Genomic DNA, 24,949 nt, shown 5'->3' on the forward strand with positions numbered 1-24,949 from the left:
TTCCAGCCTGATTCGTTCAGTGTTGGAGTATGCCTCACCAGTTTGGGCAAACTTGCCAGATTATCTTAGCCTCCTAATTGAGAGTGTGCAGATAAAAGCCTTAGAAATAATCTTTCTTGGGATTCCCTAAAGGGACGCACTTGTGCTGTGTGGTCTTTGCACTCTCTCTGATCGGCGTGCCGTTGCATGCACTAAGTTTATCCAGAGAGTTCGGGACACTGGTCTCCTTGATAACTTGGTGCCACATCGCACAACTGTATCCCATGGATACAATCTACGCTCAGGCACTCACAGAGATGATCCCGCTATGGCTTTTACTAACCGTCTCGATAAATTTATTACATATAGATATTCTTAGTTGAATGTTTCATGTTATTGTATAGATATGATTTGTATCCTGACAACTCTTGTAATTTAGGTGTAAGCTACAAGAAGAGTAATTAAACTGATTATTATTATTATTATGATTAATATTATTATTAATGGCTCTTTTGTTTTTGGACTCTTGAATCCGCTTGTTTTCATCTAAACGAGCAGCATATGATATTGCACTGCGCCAGGTGGACGGTCAGCTGTAAGGGCCTCCCAATTTTCGACATCTATGTTGAGCTGTTTGAGAGTGATTTCGAGAGAGCTTTTATATCTCTTCTTTTGACCTCCAACTTTACCCTTTACTTCCCATGGTTCACAGCAGAGAAGCTGTTTGGTAGTAGATTGTCAGGTATCCTGACAACATGACCAGCCCATCTCGCTTGAGCTTTCAGGAGCAAGGTATAGACGCTTGGAAGCCCGGTGCGTTTAAGAACTTCTGTATCAGGGATCTTGTCCTACCATTTGATGTGCAGAAGTTTTCGGTGGCAGCTCATGTGGAAGTGGTTTAGTTGTCTTGCATGGCATAGAGGAGTGTGATAAGGACCACTGCACTGTAGACCTTGAGTCTGGTGGTTAGGCTTAGTTCTCTGCGCTCCCACACACTTTTCCCGAGTCTCCCGAATGACGTACTGGCTTTGGCAACTCTGTTGTTAAGTCTATATTTGCCTTTTGCGAAAGTGTGCTCCCGAGGTAGGTGAAGTTTTCAACAGCTGGTAGCTTCTGGTCTTTTACGTAGACATTCAGCTCTTCCTTCTGTTTACCTGGCTCTGGCTGGAAGAGGACTTCAGTCTTCTTAACACTGATAGTGAGTCCAAAATTATCACACGCCTTTAAGAAGATATGTACCTGGTGTTGCATCTTTTCCTCAGTTTTTGCATTCAGAACGCAGTCGTCGGCAAACAAGAGGTCCCTAACAACAGCCTTGGGTACTTTTTATACAGCTTTAAGGCGGCTAGTTGAACAGTTCTCCATCAGTCCTGTATCTGGTTGGAATGCCTTTTCCCGCGTGGTCTTGAAAGGCATCTAGCAACACTGCTGGGAAAACTATGCTGAAGAGCAAGGTGTTCTGCACAATATTCCTCGATCATTCCTACATCATGGATCACGAAACTTATGCTCCCCAACCTCCGCCTTCATTCTGTATTTTGCTTTTGCTGACAGCAATTAGCACACAGGTTAATAGGAAAACCACCTCTGCTGTGAAAGATTCCTCCATACCTGCATGGAAATGAAAGAAAGTGAATGCTACGCAGTCTGTAATTGGTCCTTGCGTAAAACACTGAGGTGCACGTATGACCTCACAGACGGACTGTTTTTTGGTTTTGCTTGAAATTTAATTATCTTTTTTCATTCAATTTTAACTCTCATTTCCAACATGGCACATTGAGTTGAAAATTTTCGAAAAAATTCTAAGATCACACTAGTGATGGTCCTTAAGGAGCAATGTATCAGGAAGGGGGGGAGGGAAAGGGGAGGAGGGAAAGGGGGGAGGGAAAGGGGGCGGTGAGAAAAAAATAACACTATGACAACACATGCTTCTAGTGAGTACTTGAAGAGTCAAAGTGAATAGAGACAAATTTTCGAAAAAATTCTAAGATCACACTAGTGATGGTCATTAAGGAGCAATGTATCAGGAAGGGGTGGGAGGGAAAGGGGGGGAGGGAAAGGGGGGCGGTGAGAAAAAAAATAACACTATGACAACACATGTTTCTAGTGAGTACTTGAAGAGTCAAAGTGAATTGAGACAAATTTTCGAAGAGTCACCACCTGGAAACCTACTTGGGATTTTACTTAATTTGTTCTCTTTCACGGCCAAATCTTGCGCATCGCCTATACCAGTGTGCCTAGATATATACCATGAACAAACCGTGACGTGGATTTTTTGCTAACCCATCACTTCCCAGTGGTGATTGTTATGGCACCTCTTCTTGCAATATCGATACATCATCCGTGACAAACAGGTGGCGTGAACAAGCGAATCAGCTAGAGGGTGTCGCTATTATGAGACACCAAGATTTCTTCACTACTGTACTGAATCAAAAGAAACTGCCTGCTAGGTAAAGGGAGAGGGGCCTTAGGAGCTGAACCGGGTCAATTCGATTTGTTTGCATTTATCACAAGGAAAGTGAGAGACAATGGTGGCCAAAGAAAAAAAACATGATGACATCAAAACAGATTATAAGAAACCAAAGGAAACATATGCGTAATTGTACTTTATTTATCTAGCGTCAGGTGATTCATAAAGAGGAATGAGTGGAGGTTTTGTTATTTCACTTAAATCAGCCAACCAAAGCGTTACTAATACCAACACATGTACGAAAGTAAATAGCTTGTCACAAAGGCACGCGACTTCATTTTTATTTTGATTTGTTATGGGAAGTAAAAATTACCTATGGACGTTGAGGGGAAGCGAAAGACCCCATGAGTAGAGAATGGACTCTAAAATGTACCATTTTCTTAACTGGAGCGAAGCCTATAATTTTACCAATACGGTTTTTACATCCAAAAAAACTGGTATTAGCTCATAGGATTTCACCTTGAAGGTGTCATGATCATCTTTAGATGATAACGGTTTTGTCTTTATTGCGTTTACTACGTTTTCAAGTGAATCAAAGGTTACTTAAAATTAAGGACCTGCATTGAGGCGTCTCCTGCTTCTCTAAAAGCCGTTACCTTCCGACAGATTAAAGATCTCATTAACGTTTCTAATTCTGCAGTGTGACTAGTACGTTTTCACTGCACTCAGCCAAAACCGCTCCAGGCGCGTAGCGTCCTCTACGCATATACGCACGTGCGTATTTGAAGTGACCAGAAAAATTTGAAAACAATGTTGCGTTTGCGCCAAGTTTGCTCAAAATAAGGGCAAGACGCTTTGTTCTTTGCTTGTATTCACACAACTATTTCAAACAAGGAATACAGAACGCAGTATTTTTCGCTCAGTTTACTTAGGTTTCTAGATCATATGTACTTGTGCGTACTTGGAAAAAATGACCACGCTACGCGCCTGCGCTCTACTTTGTTTCAGTGTCTTGTATCTGTCTTTGGACCATGGACTATATCTATTTAAAGTTACCATTTAAAGTTAGGCCTTTCCTGGGGACTCTCCTTCGTAATCTGTAAGTGAGTGGAGTCTGAGTCATATGGCCTCTCCAGTTTTCCTTAAAGTTTTACCGTTATATCCTTCATTTCAATATCGCAGGTGTCCCGTTTACATGGAAACTTGTGCCAGCGTTTCTGTGTCAAAATCTGTTCATCAAAATGAATCATAAGTAGTTTAAAATCGCAAAAAAAATTAAATGAGCGTGAGTTGTTTGTTTGTTTGCTCTTTCTAGAACTTTATTTCACGTTTATGACTGCCATCAATGTATCGTTGCGAATGCTGAGTGTCTGTTGACAATTGCAGGGGATTCCTTTTGATTCCCATATTCAGCTTTTACAATGATAAATGCGGAAAAAGGTAATAACTATCAAACTTTTCCTCAAGACTGACCAATTAGCCAACTGATCAAGTTTGACAACAAGCTAGAGCAAGACAGCGAAGCAGAATAATTAATACGTGCGTTTACCAAATTTATTTAATTTGTTGCTGTGCTGCAATGTTTTGAAAGAGTCAGTTCATGCCCTTGGGAATGTGTAAAATCGAGTTTTTGATGTATTTGTAAATTTTGGAGACCACCCATAAAGTATTACAATTACTCTCGACTGCACCTTGATTAACTATTTCCATAATCTGTATGCCCCTAAAATTTTTACGTAACTCATTGCACCGTTATTTCCTGCATGGAATTGACCATTGTTGTTGAATAAAAAACGGTACTGGTATACTGATATCAATCTGTTAAACTAGCGTGTAGAATTCTTGACCCATCTTGAATTCACGTCAATACTAAACGATTACCTGGCTGGAAGGCTTTGTTACGGTGCTATCACTTTTCTGATTGCCGTTCGTCGTAGTGGAGCCATCCGCTTCCTTTTCAACACGCCTACAATTTAACTGCAGATTTTGAAGACGAAGGTAGATTAGTAATATTGGATTTTTTAAAGGTGTCTCTACCCTGAAAATTGCTAGGTTCAAAAAATTTAATTCATAGTGGGTTACACCGAGACGCAACTTGGTTGTCTTGAAAAATGAAACAAAGGTATCTCAACGACCGATCAGAACGAGGTAAACAATACAAGGAGCCAGTGAGAGTCTCAAAATGAAAACCAGACTGACCGCCTGAAGCACAAGACAAAACAATTGATCTTATTGCGATTGGTTTTCGAGTTGCATCTGACTTTGTTTTTAAGTGCCTTGAGTTCCAAAGACGACTTCACAAATTTGTAAAACTAGATCGATACCATCTAAACCCACTGATCTCACAACACTACATATTTTCAGATTGGCGGTGTATCTGGCATTTTTTTTCAGATCTTTCTTTAAACGCATCTTTCATTTGCATTAAAAAAACGCATCTTTCATTTGCATTAAAAAAACCCTCCTAAAACTTTTTGCTGAAAACCCTTTTTCTGAGCTTTCTAACGCTTTACTTCAACCTCGATCTCGGTACAGGGGCAGACCCAATTAGAAAACAATTTTCTTGATCAGACTCCAGAAGCTAATCATTAGACATGTGCTCTCATTTTACATTTTTTTTTTCTTCAGTTCTCTTTACCTGCCGTGGTCGAGCGAAGCCTCGTCTCAGTTATTCTCGATGGTTGTTCATTCGGTTAAAATGGCAGCTTTGCTAATCACAAAGGGGTTTTCCGCACCTCTTCATAATTTAAAAGCGACTTCACTTTAGGTGTATTTTGTACCTAAAAAATTGCCACTCATTGTTTTGTCATGCCTTAAAAACCGTAGACCACTTTCCCCAAAAATTTATAGCGTGATAAATCCACTTGGAAGGTTGGAAAAGGTGTAAATCACACACCCTCTGGTGAAACAGACGCTTGTATGGTGAAAATGTAGAAAATGTGACCTATAACCTACATCAACATGACGAGCTTTGCCCACCAAAAAAATTTATGCAAATTAGGCTAAGCCGGATCTGAGTTCCGCCTGGCAATTATTAACTGTAAGAGAAGATCCAAGTTCGCGCCCACAGCACGTTCAAGGTGTTGCGGATGAAGTTTCTGTAATTACTTTTTGGCACTTTTCGGCGTCAAAATTGCATAGTTTGGGTAACCCAAAACCCTTAAGCTGACCTTTCTTGTCATAACACGAATGTTTTCCAGAAAGGGACACGCGGTAATGTCGGTGTCTCTCGTGTGCAGGCATTTTTCCAGGTAAAACCCTCGCGTGGAATCAACTCATGTTTAATTTAACGCTCCTTTCATGCGCACAATGTAAGCCAAAGCAATTTTATAGTTAAACGTAAAGATCAGAATATTGTCTACTAAGGATGATAAATGATCGACGCTGAACTAAATTATACATTGAAGAAAATGCAAAACGGCATAACATGTAAAAGAGGAAATTTGGAAAAACACGAAGTTACGGAAACCACGAAAATCTTCGATTTCTAAGAAAGGAAATTTTTATAATTCCAAGCTAAGTAAGCTTTTCTAGTGTTTCATTCTTTAAGGCTTTGTGTAGAGCGGGGCCTTTGTTTTATAAACCGTAAAACTTAGTGACAAGTCGAAAGGGCTCGCTCTTGGTTATGATACCAAAGAGTAGAGGGACACCACGGTGATCTTCCAGGTGTTTGATCATCGTCGCCGCTCGTGGTGTACTTCGCTACTTAGGTGAGCGAGATCGACGTTCTTCCTCTCTTTAATTTTGACTGCTGTGTGAAAGACCTGATCCTTAGAATGAAAAACGGTCGATTGTGCTTTTTCAGTGGCGGCTTTAACGCTCGTCCATATTCAGCACTTATCCTAAACATGCATGGCATCTCTAGCTATCTACAAGACACGCTGCGATGTATTATTCGTCCATGTTCAACACAACAACTGCGCTAGTGAGATAGAGAATTGAAAGATCACATTGTTGCGCTCGAAGAAGTGCGCTAAGTTTGCCAAGTTCTACAATGGACAACAGATCGTACGGCCTCCCGCAAGAATAAGGACAAGGTCTATCAGTTACAAGCAATGGATAAGTGGAGTTGTAAAAAGTTTTAATTCGTCCGGGCATCGAAAGGCCGATGGTATGTAATTTTGCTCTTTTCCGTTCTTCACACACTGGAATAGCTGTTAAAATTAAATTTAATTGCGGGTTGTGCAGTCAAAATATAACGTCGCCCAACATGGTTTTAGCTAAACCAGTGTCTTCTGAGGCGCTTCCACCAAAATAATTTAGAAGGGAACAACAGCGCTAACCGATTTAATATCTTCTCAAGAACATGTCAAAGTCTATTAAAACGCAGAAATTAAAAATAGTAAGAATTGGTGGTTCATGTTAAAAATCATTAAAGAACATTTCTCAGTTTGGCTCGATAGTGCTGTCACTTTGCAGTAGTTGTTCATAGTGACTTACTCATTACTTTCAGTATTTGTTCGAGCTTTTCTTCGACGAAATAGGGGACATACAAGAAATCGCAATTCACCTCTAAAACAAACATAATAAGCTCTCCCAATTGGACACCAGATATGACTGCGTAGTAATAATTGCGTAGTACGCGAAGTTGCAGTGTGAGAAAAATGACTGAGGAAAATAATTCTAAGTGCTGTACAGCGCGGTTTTTAACATAGATTACCTAGCTAAATGACCTACTTGTCTTAGATATTTATGATAATATAGGAAGGTCCCCAAGGAATACTAATAACCCGGCGTGTGATTTTGTGATTGACAAAACCTGATAACTCAGGTTTATGTTTGAAAGGGCAAATCATTTAGTACATTTCACTCCAGAAGTAAATAATCTCTTAACTTTCGTAATTATTATTTTGGTTTCAGGCAAATGGTGTCGAGTTGAAAGATACTAAGTTCCTGAAAGATACATCCAAGCTTTGCTAGCAGGCATGCCGAATGCTTTTATAAACGTGCGAGGGTAAAAATACATTTGCGGCCCCCTGTATGGAGAGAAAAATCCAAAGTTTTTTATTACAGGGATGGTAGAGTGAATGATGTTATTTCTGGTCTGAGTCATCAAAGTTCTGTACCATTAGAGTTAAGAAAGGCTATCGGGGGAATATGGAGGTTGCTGCAAGTAGTAGCTGTTAAACTCTCAACAAGCTTTACAGGCGGCCAATTAAAGAGCATGGGGCAAGAAATCAAGCACGATTCTCACCCAGTAAACTAAAATGGTTGTTGGAAATTGAGATGGACGAGCAACCAGAGAATTTGAAGTAATCTGGTGGCCTGATCTTTTCTCAGGCACTAAAAATAGGAAACTGACCTTGCGATTTTACGTTCCTAAAGTGATACTTTGATTTCAATGATGTGCAGTACACAGTCTAGTTGACTTGTTCGTCATGTTTCCATAAATTTAGTAGCTGTTTCTTGGCAGTTTTTGTAAGTTTGTTTTAAAAAACGATAAAATGTGTTTTGCATTTAGAGGAACAAACTTGTCTGTAGAAGGCTAAGATTAAACCCTGAATACAGCAAAATGACCCTGTAATATTAATGCAATTCATGTCTAGCTGGGCGCACTATACTCTGATGCCCTTCATTCTGTTGTAACCAAATTCAGAGGAAAAAAAAACACCTGGAGAAACTCTTAGAGGGATAATATCTGTGGACTTTCACCATTTCTATGGTCATCAGGAATGACAGAATAAAGCAGTAACTGTTCACAAAGTCTTAATTCACTTAACTGAAAGAATAATGAGTTGGAAGGAACTATAGATCATTTTTTTCCAAGCATCTCTAATAATTCATGATGGAAATAGTAATAACATTGATAACAATAATAATGATAATAATGATAATAATGATAATAATGATAATAATGATAATAATAATAATAACAATGATGACAATAATAATGATAATAATAATAATAATAATAATGATAAAAATATTTACAATAGTTAGAGAAATAATGTTCATTATCCTGATGGTTATAATTCCTATGATTATTTCCATTAATCTAATCATTATTATTATCATTCATATTACTATTATGATTATTTCAATGTTTATCTATGAACAAAATAGTGTTATTGTTAGTCTAGCTGATTGAGTATCCAAGTGATTGAAACTGGGGCAAAAACAAATTAAGAAAAGACAGAAAAACCCCAAAAACTGTTCAGGACTGCAATTCTTGAGTTGGCTCATTGTGAAAGGTTTTGGGACTTCATTAAGCTAGTGCTGTCTGTAGTGGGCCCTGTGTCAAAGAGAGAAGAGTAGCAGCTGAATTAATAATAATAATACTAAGGACAATGATAGCATTGATTGACCAAAGTCACCCTATAACTAATAACAGATGATACATGACAAGCAGCATAAGCAACACACTTTTCAAATCAAAAAGAGCAAGCTAAAATTGCCATCAGATAAAAATAACTGTCCATAAAAGACTGACAGCATAGAGCTGAAAAAAAAAATGGGGACTGGTTCTGCCATCAGATAACAACAGTCCATAGACTGACCACCCAAGAGAAACAGAACAGATCGGTGGTTCTGCCATCAGATAACAACAGCCCATAATGGACTGACTACCCAAGAGAAACAGATCCACCTGTTAGTTCTGCCATCAGATAACAACAGTCCATGGACTAACTACCCAATAGAAACAGAACTAGGAAGGTGGTTTTGAATCAGAAAACAACTATTTAAGACCTCTGTACAATGTGTCTTAGAAAATCTTCTGCATTCTAACAATCTATTGAAGAGACAAACTATCAGAAACACTTGAATTTCTATTTGGGGGGAGGGGGGAGGAATTAAATGAAAATCTACTTGCCTCAGCATGCCATCCTCACTGAGCAGCCTATTTCAATTTGAAAATGATGATCACAATCATAAAGATAATGATAATGATAACAATAACAAATCATTATTATTATCATTTATATTACTATTATGATTATTTCAATGTTTATCTATGAACAAAATGGTGTTATTGTTAGTCTAGCTGAATGAGTATCCAAATAATTGAAACTGAGACAAAATAATCTCAAGAAAAGCCAGGAAAACCCCAAAAACTGTTCAGGACTGCAATTCTTGAGTTGGCTCATTGTGAAAGGTTTTGGGACTTCATTAAGCTAGTGCTGTCTGTAGTGGGCCCTGTGGCAAAGAGAGAAGAGTAGCAGCTGAATTAACAATTATAATAATAATGAAGACAATGATAGCATTGATTGACCAAAGTGCCTCCGACTAATAACAGATGATACGTGACAAACAGCATAAGCAACACATTTTTCAAAACAAAAAGAGCAAGCTAAAACTGCCATCAGATAAAAATAACTGTCCATAAAAGACTGACTGTATAGAGCTGAAAAAAATAGGGACTGGTTCTGCCATCAGATAACAACAGTCCATAGACTGACTACCCAAGAGAAACAGAATAGATTGGTGGTTCTGCCATCAGATAACAACCGCCCATAATGGACTGACTACCCAAGAGAAACAGATCCACCTGTTAGTTCTGCCATCAGATAACAACAGTCCATGGACTAACTACCCAAGAGCAACAGAACTAGGCAGGTGGTTTTGAATCAGAAAACAACTACTTAAGACAAGCCCTCTGTACAATGTGTCTTAGAAAATCTTCTGCATTCTAACAATCTATTGAAGAGAAAAACTATCAGAAACACTTGAATTTCTACTTGGGGGGAGGGGGGGGGGTAAATAAATGAAAATCTACTTGCCTCAGCATGCCATCCTCATTGAGCAGCCTATTTCATTTTGAAAATGATTCAATCACAATCATGAAGATAATGATAACAATAACAAAATCAGTAATAATAATGATAATTATAATAATCATAACAATAACTACAACGACAAAGTCCGTGTTAGTCTGGCCTCTACCTTGCAGAAAATACAGCCCACCAACTGAAGCTGAATTCTTTAAAGGCATTGTGTTGCAATTGGTCATTGAGGCACTCAAGACACCTCACCACGACAAGGTACGAACATTGAGGTGGAAAAAAGGGTCTGTAAAATTGACTCCATGCTGATTCGAGATGAGAAATCTGTGTTCGAAGCTTCTTCAGTTCCACTCCAAGGGAATTTACTCTAGCTGATCTTTCGGTAAGTTAGGAAGCGAGCTCTTCGGAGTCGTGACTGAGTTTGGCGCCAAAAGATAAATTTTTCGCGCCTTCGGGCTCAAAGTCTAGCGTGGCGGAGTTCACCAGATTTACGATAGTCATAAATCCCGCAGATTTAATAAGTTCGTCGGGCATTGTTTATTACGAAGAAGATAGACCAGCTATTAGACAGAACGTGAACACAACGTGAACGAGGTCGGGAATCCTGGCTAACCCCACTACTCCGAACGATGAGTTGGCCGGCTGAAGTTCCCGTGTCGCCACACTTTGGATTTCGTCGGGAAATATCTTAAATACATCGCATATGAAATATTTACGCAAAGGAACGTCACATACCTCTTTCAAAAGTAGATACCAATGCTTGCAAGGGTCAAGTGTGGCACTTGTAATCCTGCAAAGACTCTGCGTGGTTAAGTTAGCCGGTGGAAAGCCGCACGTCGAAAATCCGACTGCCTCTATGACTTCATTTCGAATGGTTTCGAAATCGAAAACATGATGCTTTTCGACATTTCGACATGAAAAATCTCGTCGAGGTTTAATATTACAATATTGGTAAGAATTTAACCAGGATACGAGGCCAAGTCGTGCGACCGCCACAGGTTTTGTTCCAAAACAATAACATCGTGTACTACGATCGCAAAGCGTGAACACTGATCGATCCACCAAGTAACGCAATACTGGAAATTCGATACGGTTGTTATTCAGGTCGTACGGCACATGAAAATTGCGATATCTTTTGTTACTGTTTTATGGCAAACCAAGCGAAAGAATCATACCTAAATATTCGAAAGAGAGGCTTTTCGAATACGGCGCCTCGCAGGTATTGCCTCTTCTGTGAAAAGGAAGGATCTTTGAAAGACTACGTGATTAAAAATGTCGTTATAAGGAAACAGGCAGAAACAGAGAAAACGCAGTATTTTATGACCATTACACGCACAACAAACTTCATTTCATTTCATGATTTTGATTTTCATCGCCAACAGATGACCCCGCGTTAACTCGCACGCAATCGCGTATCTCTCGTGGATTCGTGGGCGCTAATCTGTATAATTACATTGTGGTGTAATTAATGTGATGACAGCCACCCAACGCCTTCTTCCCCAAACCTCGGCATCAGTTTACGATGCCTGCTGAGAATTTTTTTCTTGAGCAAAGCTCGTCATGACACAGCAAAGTTTGATTACTTCTTGATCCATTTTCTAGAAATCTAGCATCATATTTCTTTAAGTAAAAAGATTAGTCAGTTAATTTTATCAGCTCCTGACTCTTCTATAGGAAAAAATTGCTGGAGAAAGCCTTACAACGTTCTATCCATTTCTTCGCAATATTTGATACTCTTGCTCCAAATTTGACCACTAATAATTTCCTGAACGCAAGTTTCAACTGTCAGTTGTGGTTGGGAATGAGGATGGCCTCAATTTACGAGTGACTCTACTAATTATCAAACTGTCGATGGTCAAGGCACGTATTTGGGCACGTGGGCAAGTGTTTAAAGTCAGCATTGCTGGTATGGATAGATTTGAGACAGCGATTCTGGTATAAACAAAAGAGATCAATGGTGTTGTTTCCTCGACACTTAATAGTTAACTCTTTGTAAATCAGCTCCGAAAAATAAATATTCCACATTGCGTTTTTTAAGACAATAATTGTAAGCTGTTGAGGACTGCTTCGAAAGCAAGGTCCTGAACAGGAATATTCATACGTCAATCTTAAACTGGGAAAGTAAAGGTGTTTTTTCCTTTTCATAGAATGCAGAGCAAAGAAAACACTCTCAAACTGAAGTGGGGCCAATTTATATTTCATATGGTTACCACAATTAGTCTCAAAATTATAGCAAAATTATTAGTTTCCTCCGGGATAACTGTGTAATATTTTGCATCATGAGTTCTTGTGCTTTGATATTGACTGATTTATCACATGAGCAGCTCAGAAAATTACAAAGATCTTGAATATCAATAAAACTGAGATACATGATAAAAATCAGTTTTGAAGATACAGCTCTCCAACTTTACAGTAGCCAACTCAAGTCGAATTATTTCATTTAATAGTTTGAATAGGAAAATAACCAGCATTTGCACAATTTTTCGTTTAAGACGAGGAAAATTAAAAGAATGAACATAGGTACCTCTGTTTGATAGTGTTTATTTTTCCAGAACCTAACAGCCAATATTTTGATTGTTGCTAATATTCAACAATCCCCGAGAAAGTGGTTACATCAGTCAAGTCGATGATTCCGAAGCAGTTCTTATTTTACCAATAAACTGATATCGACAGGCACAAAAATTTCAAACGGTACTTTAATGCTTGCTTCCATTGTCTTATAAATGCCACCAGTTTTATCAAAGGACGGCATTTTCCGAATAGAAGCTAAACGACGCCATCAAACATTTACAGATGACTTCGAAACTGATAATCTGTCAATGCCTTACGACCCTTCTAACTCCTACTTGGAGTTTACCATTGCTGCAGTAAGATTTTACTCTTTACAATTTATTTGATCAAATAATTTTTCAAGGCTTTTGCTGTCAAATTCATTCCGCGCACCGTGATGGCTGCAGTTCTTACAAACTAGATATATTATTATACAATTAACAATTATTCCACGAGCGCGCTTTGGATATGAGGTGATAAATAGCCAACGAGGCGCGTAATAATTGCACTAATAATTGTTTTATTAAAAACGTTGAATTAAATTATTAAATTTTATTAAATTTGTAGCTCCCTTTTAATTTTAAGCTGACACGTATGCTTACCATATTTGTAGATTATGGTATATTGGCTCATATACCATAATGGCTAAGCCAATAAAAAGTCTTGAATTGCATTATCCAATGTTCTAGTTTTTAATAATATGAATTCTTAAAAACTGGATCATTGGATAATGCAATTTAAGACTTTTTATTGGCTCAGCCATTATGGTATATGAGCCAATGTACCATAATCTAATTTCTGTACATTGTTAAATCCGGTTTCTTCTCACAAAATAAAGTCGAGAAGATTTGTCTAATAGTTTGGGGGCGTTTTTTTGATAAAACAATTATTCCACTCGCGTTTGTTGGATATGAGATGATTATAGCCAACTCGGCGCTACGCGCCTCGTTGGCTATCTGTCATCTCATATCCAACGCGCGCTCGTGGAATAATTGCTAATTAGCCTTGCTTCACAAAGATATACCTCGTCAATGCTTATGAAAATCGTTATCAATGGTAAATGAAGATTACTAGAGTTGAAATTTACACTTAAAGAAGACCCTATGCAAGCATATCAAATTATATAACTCAGCTTACCTTTGCCAAAACCTATTTAAAAGCCACCGATCATAAATTTCGAGAATCCGCAGAAATTTGCAGAATTCGCGATTCATTTTTTTCCCAAGGGATCCTTGCGATGAACCTTTCTCAAAAAATTATATCAAAACTCCCCCGTAAAGCAAGTTATAGAGCCAAAGCCACGAAAATTTTCAGTCACGGTCAGCGTTTCGACATGATTCTTATCCCGTTCAATGAGCATCCTGACAAGTTGATATCTGAGTCGCATCTTTGTGCTGGTCTATAAGCTTCAATTTAGGTCAATAGCACTTGCAAAATTATTTTTGATGAGAAGATAGCTATAACATTTGGTTACGTCCCAAACATGACGAGGCTCACTACAAGAATGAAGGTACAAACTATCGCTTAATCGCCAAACGTTTTTCTCGGTTTGGGAATTGTAAGATGGAATGCAAACTCGTTACCGGAAATTACGTGTAAACTCACATCGCACCCTCTGCTACAAAATCAAATACATTAAGTACACTATAAAATATTGTGCATAAGTATACATACCGAACGGATAACAATTATCAAGAAAAACAGTAGTACAATGCTTCCATTTACAGATATTACAATCATCCACTTTTCAAGTCCTGTTGAGTAAACAAAGCACTATCCTTAATGAATAATGTTCGATTTTGAACCTTTACCTTTTAAAAACTGTTAGGAGCCCTCAGATTTTGTTACCACGAGATTGAGTTTTTCTCTTTGTCTTTGTCTATTTGAGTAATTGTCCGAAGTGTGCCAGTCTTCTTTTTCTTTCATTCTGTCTCTTTCCGCCTCTTTCTACTTATTAACTTAACTTCACGCAAAATTTCTTGTGCATCCCGTGGATGAATTATAATTACTGTGAATGCATTACAACCAACCAACGTAAAAGAAGCTATTCTTGACCTTCTTTTGTTTTCCAAATACTTTAAAATATAAATGTTGCGATTTTTGCTGATCACCACAAATAAAGAATCAGTATAGTCAAGCTAGTGTTTCTAAACACACTTTCTAGTCGTCACGCCTAGATCTAGCTACATTCATAACAGAATCATTACCTTTGTCTTTAGTGCTGGTAGTTGTACTCGTGGTGGAGGCTTCTGCAATCTCTTTTATTATGATATTTCCTATTAACACGACTCCAAGCTCTCCAGTGTTATTTCCTTCAATTAGAGCGAGCTCAATGTTATTCCCAGTGGTATTCGAGTTGCGTTCCATAATAATGATAAAATCGACCACCACACTACCATTTGATAATCTGGTTACCTCAATTCCTCTATATCTAGGAAGTTTCACCTTTAAGAAACGACCCACTCTTTCCGTAAAGTTCTTAATAAAGGCTAGGGACTCGGATGAATCAAGATTGCTGTACGATGATTTGTATTTGCCCTGTATTCTCGCTGTTACTCTATACCTTTTGGGGAGCGCTTTACCTGCAAAGAGAAGAATTCTTAGCTTCTGGAAAAACTGTTACACCGTCTCGGTCGGAGAGGGAGTAAAGAAATAAGGTGATCGTCAAAATGAGGTATGTGCGACGAGTCAGTCTCTTTCTTCGTAGAAGATGGCATTGCCTGTAGCCGTCTCAAACTAATAAGATGAACAAAATTATATACGAGATAGAATAAATATATGAAAATCATATATTGAACTGCGGTATTTGATACGTATGATGCACGATCCTCGCAGTAGATAGCGCTATCTACTGCGAGGATCGTGCATCATACGTATCAAATACCGCAGTTCAATATATGATTTTCATATATTTATTCTATCCTCGCAGCAAATAGCGCTATCTACTGCGAGGATCGTGCATCATACGTATCAAATACCGCAGTTCAATATATGATTTTCATATATTTATTCTATCTCATTTATCACTTTCACGGGTTCATTACGAATCAACTTAACGGCCTGCTCTCAGTTGGCTTGTTAGCTCAATTGGTTAGAGCGCTGCACTAGTATCGCAGAGGTCAGTGGTTCGAGTCCCGTACAGGCCTGATTTTTTTCAGGTCTGAATTTCGCTATTGCTTAAATAGCGCTATCTACTGCGAGGATCGTGCATCATGCGTATAAAATTATATACGTTTGTATTCCTACCGTTTTCACATACTCTTCCTTCATACTCCACTGCACATTCACAGAAGTAGGATTGGCCTTGTTGTTTGCAAGTTCCGTTATTCTGACAAGGGTTTGAAATACATCTGTCGATACCTAAGCGTGAGAAATATATTGAGATTTTATCTTTTAGAAATAGAAAAATTCGAATTAATTTACAATCTTGGTTACCACGATCGGGGACATTTCGAAGCGTTTGTTATCAGGGTTATTTCATTTGGGTGGGGAAAGAGGGAACTGAAGTGGAAGGGGGAACAAAAAGATGTTGCACCCCAACCACAAACGAAATTATATCTTGTTTTGGTGTTGGAAAAATTCTCTCAATATCTCAAGCGAACCGTTGAATTGCTGATGTTCATGTGTTTTTCTCGACTCGTTTACTGTGCATGATCGCAATCAAAAAGTTCTCGCCAATTAAGTGCAGTTCCTTTATTTGTTTCTACACAAAATCATTCATGATTTAACCGCATGATTTAGTCTCGAAATCCAATTCGCCTTAAGATTCTCGCCAATACCGACGTCTCAATGGGATTCCTCTTATGTTAATTTTGTAAGCCTCGTGTTTTCACAAGTCCCGGGACATCTTGTTATAACTGTCTCAAAATTTTATTTGGTTAACATCTTATGTATTCTCACATCAAAAATTAATCATTTTCCACTGGCTGGACATCTACGTAGCGGTAGAGTACAATGTTACAGAAAAGCCCAGGCAGATTACATCAAAAAGATCTTGAGATCATCCATAATCAGCTATGGTGAATGTCTTGACAGCTTAGATAAAAATAGCTTGCGATCATGAGTGATTAACTATGGTAAAGATCTCAATGTTTCAACAGCCTTCATATTTGTGAGGAATTTAGTCCTTTGGCCTGGTCCTCTCATGTTATTAACCCTCAATCACTTTCTCTTCATCACTTCTAAGAAGTATTATGTTGCGATTCTCATTTTCCACAGTGGACGGTGGATGGGGAGAATTTGGTGAGTGGAGTGAGTGCTCGGTTACATGTGGAGGAGGAGAACAGATCAGGGAACGAAAATGTAACAATCCTAAGCCTGGAGCTGGTGGGAAAGATTGCGATGGAGACCAACAGGAGACCAAAGAGTGCAACACCTTTAAGTGTGGACGTAAGTAGAGGACTTTTTTATACTTGTCCTTTTACCTTCTGTGTTGGAGACACAGTGGTCTTGGCAGAGTCGTTGTGTTATGAAAAGAACCATAGGCAGTCACGACGGCGAAACTGAGGAAACTTTCGTCTCAAAAATGACCATGCATTTGTCAGAAGAGTTTTCCTCGTGGCATATTAACAAATGCGTCTTAACAAGTGTTGGACCTCGAAATTTTTGAAGGTGCCATTAATTTCCGTGCAGCGACAAACAAATTCCTGTCGAGAGATTTGTTCGCAAACAACGAAGCATTTGGCGATCTCATGTTATTGTTTAACAGAGGACGGTCAGCAAATGTACAAAGTTTTATACACACAGTGCACAGCTATTTGTCTGTTCAATAAGCCTTATATCTAGCTTACGGTTCATTATCCCTCCAGTCAGGAGTATCAAAACATACATGCAAATTTTTAAGGGAGCCTGAAGAGATGAAGCAGGGTAACCTGCGTCTAACAACTTTCAGCTAAAACTCAGTGAGTAGCAATTCTCCCAATCAAATAAGCGGCGTGTTTCGGAAGCCGAGACGAGCACCGGCAATGTGCATCAGAAGGCTTGAAAGCAAACAGAACCAGCGAGCTTTTCTCCAGTTATTATAACTCAATCTTCTTTTATGAGTATAACTCGACGGAAATCACCTAGCTAGTACAAGATAAAGCCCGACTAAGAACAGTGATCCAAATGACAGAAAAGACGCTTTTTAAAAATTATATCTAAGCCGCGACTTTATTTGCAAATATGTATAAGTGCACCTGATCAATAAAAAACAATTAAAAGTCAACCTCATTATTCACTTTCGCTCTGACGAAGGGCTAACGCTCGAAACGTCAGCTTTTTAACTCTTTACGGTGGCCAATTTAGAATTTCAACTTAGTTGGTATAGCCAAATTACCTTAATACCCCTACCGACGCAGCACCAGTTTCTTTAGAAACTTACCCCCTTTACTCATTATTCACGATTGAGGATGTCCAGGCTATAGTGTTTTTTATCTAAAGCAAGGCACTTTATCCCACCCACCCTGGGGGTGTAGATGGCTGACTCACTTTACCCCACTTACCTTGGGGCTGACTCCTGAAGAATTTTAAATTGCAAGAGATAATCTGCGATGGACTACAACTTTTGCCATGGAGAATAGCATTATTTCAGGGTCATGTCACAAAATAATGTTTTCCCTTTCTTCAAAAGCTGAATGGAGGCCCGTTGGCTGCTTTATGAATAGCGATCGCGCCCTTGGACAGCTCCTTGAGAGAGTCAGTAGCAAGCCATCAATAAGCTCCCGCTATGCAGCTTGCACTTCAGCGGCTGACAGTGGAGATGTTACCCTGTTTGGTATGGACGACAGGAGATGCTGGACTGGTGAAAACACTGAGAGTATACGTACATTCGATAAATATGGAACATCAGGAACGTGCAAGACAAGGAAGGGATTAAGTGGCGGACTTTCAGAGTATGAAACGATGTTTGTTTACATCAAAGAGGAAGGTGAGTAGTCCATCCATGGAGTAAATGAAACGTGTGCGAAGTTTCATGTTTAACAATAGTTGGCTAGTCTAATGATATTTCTTATTTACGCCACCTCCGATGTTACCTCCTTAATCTATTGACATCTCCTCCAATAATGTCAATTTTTCATTTTACTTTTATTTACAATTTATCAATTTTTTATCGGGCAACTAAGTGGTAAGAGTGAAAGATTATATCAGGAATAAAACACGTTATCAGAGGGAATGTAGAATGTTCCTTAAAAAATTATTTCCTTGCCTAACGAAAGTAAAGCTGCAAATGAAGAGAATCAAAACATTTTCTAAATTCATCATAATAAGTGCTCTGTGCAATCTGTCTGGCCTCGAGAGTGCGAATCGCTCAGACGCGCATAATCTTTTCATGTATATCATTACAATCGTAATTCATCTCATTATTTTTCACAAAGGCGAATGGAAGCAAAAAGGCTGCTACGTCAACAAGGGACCTATTCTGGCTCTACCAGACTCGATAGATGACACTGTTGAAAACTATCAAGGGAACGAAATCATTTTTGATCACTGCAGAAAGAAGGCTAAGTCTTTTGGCTACAAGCTATTCGGTGCTGACGATAAGACATGCTGGGCAGATAAGAGTGGCAAAAACAAGTACGAACTGTACGGGAAATCTTCAAAATGTTCCATTGGGAAAAGTGGTAAAGGATCCGGAAGAGATATTAACGGTGACATGTTCGTTTATCGTTTGGAGTAATAATTGTTGAGGTAGGTTGTACTGTCATCTTAATTACTAGGTGATATAAGTTCTCGCGCAGGAGATAAGAAATGGCTGAGGAGTTGGTCTGAAGGTCACGTGCTTCGTGTTCTTGATTTAATTGTAAACTTGGAGAAGTGACCTCTTGAAAAGGTTGTATTCTGAAAGTTCAAAGGTCGAATAGTCTGAACTTGACTTCCGTCTGTGATAAAGAGTAGCTTTCTTAGGGACACCTATATTCTAGAGAAATCCTCCAACCATCTGTAAATTAATGCGCAAAGCGAAGAGCTCTCGTAGAAATCTGAAAAATACAAGGGAAGACCTGAGTTGGCTTGCATCCCATCCTTACGAATGGTTGCAATATTGCCATTCATTGCGTTTATGCTGGAGAAGCCAGCAAAAGCTCCTTACAAGTATGAAAGTCAGTCTGACACGTAGTCTTTAGCTGAGAGAATTGGGTGAGGATACACCCGATCGCTAATTCTAACGTCCCCTGTAGAGAACTGGGCATCCGAATACAGTTGACTAGTAATGTTGAGAAATCTATAATCATTAATTTACAGGTAAAGGACACCAAATTCAGGAACGGACGACTCATAAAGCCGGAAATAGATACAGTATACAGTATAATGTGAAACAGTAGTCTAGCGCCTTTGTGTGGGTCTTGGCCACGGAAGCAGCTTCTAGTACACGTAGTGGGTAAATAAAGGACATTCAAAAATACAACTCTTTGTCTCATTTTTCGTGGCAGGACCTTCAGCAGGCTATCCCATTATTTCACTTAGTGCCTACACCACTCATAAAAGATAGTTCCACCAGTTTTGCGCTTCTTTTATTTCCTACACTATCTTTCCTATGCAAATCCACTTTGTTTATGTGTCGGCTCCTGCGTGGTTTTTTACTGGTTCATTGAAAATAAGTTTATATCGCAGTAAATGGCTTGAACCCGTGGGTAACATGTGAAGGTGTAGTCTGATCGTCCGGGTGAGTGTAGTCCTGAGAAGGACTGTTGTCGGTGGTAGTGACTGACGTTTCGACAACCTGTGCGGAATTCACTTCCCCACAGGTTTTCGAAACGTCAGTCACTACCACCGACAACAGTCCTTCTCAAGACTACACTCACCCGGACGATCAGACTACACCTTCATAACTTTATATCGTCATCTTCCCCTCCCCGTCAAAATCGTCCTCTCGGTACGTTTACAGGAAGTCCGTTAAGGATGTATAGTTTTAGGCCTCACGGAAAGGTACTCCACCCATGGAAACCGTAACCCCATGAAAATCTCAGACATGCGCAGATTACATTACTTTGTAACACTGCTTGAGAAAAAGAACGCGGGCTCGTGCCGTGAGTTGTTTACATCAAAGTTATAGATTTTTGTTAATTAAATCGCCGGCCGACTCGCCGACGATGAGACCTGATGGCACGTAACAGAGCTCACGGTAGCCAGTTTTCTTGCAAAAATTCTGCCACCAGTCAAAACGAAGCCGAGAAAATATGCGAATTATTCCGAAGAAATAGAAAAAAGCGGCGTTGCAGTGCAAGTGTCCAGCTTTTTCAGTGAAGAAAAACTCGATCGATTCGAGAGTGTAACGGGTGAGATCCGAAAACGCCAATCTAAAAGGAACAGTCAAAACCCCAAGACGCAGTCTGGGCAAGTGTTTTCAGGAGGGAATGAAAATGCAAACACTTGCAATTGTCTATGAATACCACTGCAGATTGTCTGAGCCACCAATTACGGTGACTGATTTTCATTCCCATTCTGAAATTTCGCCGGTTGCAACTTGCGCGATCGTAGTTGATACCACTTTTAAATGGTATTAATCATAAACCGATAACAATCTCACCAAACAGAGCCGAAAAAGAAAAACCTCTCGAATGTTAAGGTAGAGTAGTTGATATGGCCGCATAGTCAGTAATAAATGTACAGCCAAGTTAATTTTTCGGGCAACAAATCATAACGACGTGTATCTTTAGGTGTCATACAGTATCGAGAGTTTTATGAGTGAAGTTTTAAGGCTTAAGTTGGAAGTTCTAACAAACATAAACAAAATTATCTGCACACGGACCGCCGTGGAAACGTAATACTTATAGTTTCAGTTATTCGACCTTTCAATTGTGATAACCATTTTTTTCACTAGATTTGTTTTCTAGTCGGGCATTTTTACTTTGTATTCTTTGTTTCCATACTCTATCGTGTGAAATCCGTGAGTTACATTTGACTAATTTAAATTGTCACCGTTCCATAATTTCAGTATTTGTAAAAGGAAAGAACATTCAATTGAAAAAGGACGCGTTGAGGATCCAAATTCAACAGAAAAAGTGTCAAAACAAACTTACGTCTACCGAAAAAAAAGGAAAACAAGTGGGACACAAGCTAAGGGGGACAAGATCTCCTTCCTCAAAACTGAAAAAGAAATTGCAGGGGAACAATGAGTTTGTCAAAAAGGGATATTCCCTTGTGGAGACATTTGCACATGGTAACAATGGATACAACCAAAGAATTTTGATGTTTATGGCTTGTGTCAGATACATGCAACATGCAACTTTGTTATCTTATCAAAACACACCTGTAGCACTACATCTGATTTTCAATATTCTGTTTGACTGTAGCCCCCCAACAAACTTTGTTGTCTCCCCAAGTACACTTTCTGACTGGAATGTTCTCTTAGGTGAAGCAGACAAACTAATTTTACTGAAGCGCTTTTCAAACTCCAAGTACGATTTTCATCTCCAGAGCGATGACTCCCACAAGGGAGGAGAAGAGAGGCACATAGTGGGTGTTCACACCTGGTGCCCTATAGAGAGCAAGCCTCAAGCTTACGTCCTAGCAACCAGCCTTACAGCAAGCGGGTCCAGAAAACACCAGTCTGACGTGGATTATCACGTTGTGAAAAACGAATATGATATCACCAATGTTTTGGGGTTGGTTGGAGACAATGCCTCTACCCAAAAGGGAAAAGTAAATGGTCTCTTAGCAAACAACACCAAAATTTTTGGAAAGGAAATGTTTTTTTTGTAGGATGCTACCCACATGTACTAAACATCATGCTGAGAAGAATGTGCCAGGCTGGGTTTGGGGCAAAGGGTGACATGAGTAACCCCCATGTTTTACAATTACTATAAAAAATATCTTGGCTCCATCATGAGCGTCCAAGCCAATACAAAGTTATGTATGTTTCTCTAGGTATTCTTAGTAAAGAGCCACCCCTTCCTCAGACATTCATTGAGACAAGGTGGACGTATTATCATGAGACTCTCCAGTGGTATCTTAAGTATGGAAAAGCTTGTTTACAGCTTGCTGAGCATCTTCTTCAACGATTGCCAAAATCATATAGCCACCATACTATATGACAAGATGTCATTAAGATGAGCTCAAGTCCTATGATCCAAGTTGAAATCAAGTTTTTGTTTGAATTCCTTGACAAGTTTATCATCCCATCTCTGAACACATCCCAAGCTAGTTATGCAGAACTTGGTTTTTCCAGTGGTTACCTAGCACGGTTATGGCCAGCAACTGTTTTGAAACACCATGAAACTTTAAGTGAAATGTTGAAGTCTCCATCAGAACATTTTCCTTTAACATCACAACAGGTAAAGATGTCATTGAAAGACCCTGCAGCTATTGACCATTTTTACAAACAAGTGCAGAGGCCAATGTTACAAGAAGCGATTAAAGTAATCAAAGATCATGGAGCAGAGTTGTTAACTTTTCCTAAGTTGTTTGGAATGGGAGCTGATCAGAGATACCAAAGTCATTTCTGGCATTCGGTTTTAACGCTTCTTGGAATTCCAGTCAGACCTGAAAATCAAAAAGAACATTCAGTCAACAATTCCTTTCATGTTCATGGACATAACATTCTCACGTTGGTCTCTAAGGACAGAGTTGGATTAATTAAATGGGCCACTCTTTGGAAATTAAAGGAACCCCAATTGCTATGTGAGATCAAAGAAATGGCTTTATCACAACAGAGCTCACTCATAAGTAAAGAAGCCACTCCAAAGCTGTTCGAGTTCTACCCTAAGCACATTTTCAGTCTTCCAGTAAACAATGTTCTTGCAGAAAGACAGTTCAACCTTTCACAACTGTATCTTAATGATAACATGTCAGAGTTATCAAAACAGGCCTCAATCACATTTTTTGAGAACATTCTACGCAGTGGAAAAACCAACACCAGGGCCACAGAAGCTGCATGTGAAGTTCATGAAGAAAGAATGAAAGAATAGGCCCAAATACTCACCACAGACCTTTTGCAAGAGGCAAGAAAAAACTTAAACAAAATTAGAGAAAATAACACACACGGACCACTTACAGCAAAGGATGTTTACCTTAAAGCTTGGATAGAAAAGAAAGCAAATAGTGACTTACCAGATATGATTCAGTCAATAAAAGCTGATGGTCACAAACTTAAACTTCACTGGAAGGCTTCTGCCAAGGGAGCTTCTACACTGGAGGGACAAAGGTCATTCAGCCCAACAGTAATTGAGGGAGTTACCAGTACACCTGATGGACAGGTTCCAAGACTCATGCAGCTAGCAGTGCTAAAGGTGTGGAACTATGGGGAGGAGCTATCAATTTTTGATCTACCAAGAGAATGCCAGTTGTGTCTACAAAACCTTCCAAATGTCTACCAACCTCCAACTACTTGTCTTTCCAGGTCCCACATGACTGTACATATTATACCATTGCCTACACATGAAGAATAAAGTAGTCATGGGGGTGGCTCAGTAATTTTTAAACATTTTAGATTTGTACATAAGAACTAATTTCACTGACCCACACTGCATGAAGTAAATGTATCTTAACAAGAATGCATTTTTTTACACACAGAGACACAATAATGAATAAATGTTTCAATACAACATGTTAGAACTAACCTGATAAAAGCATGTTGTATATGCCATTTTAGTTAAGTAAACAGAATTGAATGTTTTAGTGTATGTAGCATGTTAGCTTTGCGATATTGTAACTGGTTTTACCGGGTATAAGTAAAGTGCATGGAGCCAAAGCTGAGACATGCATGTATAATCATGTTGTATTGGATCTTGAATTAAATGAATTGTACATTACATTCAAAATGAACAGTGGGTAAATGAAGCTGTAATATATCTGATTTTAAATTGTTATGCATGACTGTAGCTTAGTAGAATATTAAACAAACATTGAAATGCTGTCACTTCACTACAGTAGTTTAAGACCATAATAAATGTAACATTTAACTGCATGTGTGGAGGTGCGGTGGCCTCACGGTTGGTGCGCTCAACTCTGGATTGAGTGGTCTGGGTTCGAGCCCCAGCCAGGACATTGTGTTGTGTTCTTAGGCAAGACACTTTACTCTCACAGTGCTTCTCTTCACCCAGGTGTTTAAATGGGTACCAGCAAATTTAATGCTGGGGGTAACCCTGCAATGGACTCGCATCTCATCCAGGGGGGAGTAGAAATACTCCTAGCCGCTTCATGCTACAGAAACCAGAGTTAAGCACCGGCCTAATGGGCCACTAAGCTCGTAAACAGACTTTACCTTTACCCTAACTACATGTAGATTATATCATCATACTGTTGCACATGTATAATTTAACATATCATTAGCAGTAGGTAACTTTTAATGTGATAAGTACATGACTTTTGT

General features: G+C 39.0%; 2 protein-coding genes, 1 long non-coding RNA gene and 1 pseudogene across 5 annotated transcripts; 2 read left to right on the top strand and 2 right to left on the bottom strand.

Annotated features, from left to right (window-relative positions):
• Positions 1–2,600: 2,600 nt before the first annotated feature.
• On the bottom strand, positions 2,601–16,036 carry LOC148721869 (uncharacterized). The gene is made up of 5 exons (XM_088735821.1): positions 15,907–16,036; positions 14,868–15,242; positions 14,335–14,414; positions 4,271–4,366; positions 2,601–3,618 (listed from the first exon to the last, which is right to left on the bottom strand). Exons 2-5 carry the CDS (start codon positions 15,025–15,027, stop codon positions 3,532–3,534), a joined length of 423 nt encoding a protein of 140 aa, XP_088591947.1. The 5' UTR covers positions 15,028–15,242; positions 15,907–16,036; the 3' UTR covers positions 2,601–3,531.
• Positions 7,371–11,678, bottom strand: LOC148721870 (uncharacterized). 3 transcript variants are annotated; one of them, XR_015992412.1, is made up of 3 exons: positions 10,846–11,310; positions 10,108–10,134; positions 7,371–9,523 (listed from the first exon to the last, which is right to left on the bottom strand). It is a non-coding gene; the product is annotated as an uncharacterized LOC148721870 (long non-coding RNA). The 3 variants fall into 3 exon arrangements; XR_015992411.1 differs by having other exon boundaries at positions 10,271–11,306; XR_015992410.1 differs by having other exon boundaries at positions 10,108–11,678.
• An 817-nt stretch (positions 16,037–16,853) lies between the features above and the next one.
• LOC148721871 (uncharacterized) lies at positions 16,854–20,044 on the top strand. The gene is made up of 4 exons (XM_088736973.1): positions 16,854–17,049; positions 18,272–18,568; positions 19,017–19,329; positions 19,882–20,044. The coding sequence occupies exons 1-3, from the start codon at positions 16,854–16,856 to the stop codon at positions 19,316–19,318; spliced, it is 795 nt and encodes a 264-aa protein (XP_088593099.1). The 3' UTR covers positions 19,319–19,329; positions 19,882–20,044.
• LOC148721872 (uncharacterized) lies at positions 19,670–23,561 on the top strand (annotated as a pseudogene).
• The last annotated feature ends 1,388 nt before the right edge of the window (positions 23,562–24,949 follow it).

Source organism: Stylophora pistillata, chromosome 10 (assembly GCF_964205215.1).
Source record: "Stylophora pistillata chromosome 10, jaStyPist1.2, whole genome shotgun sequence".
NCBI lineage: Eukaryota > Metazoa > Cnidaria > Anthozoa > Scleractinia > Pocilloporidae > Stylophora > Stylophora pistillata.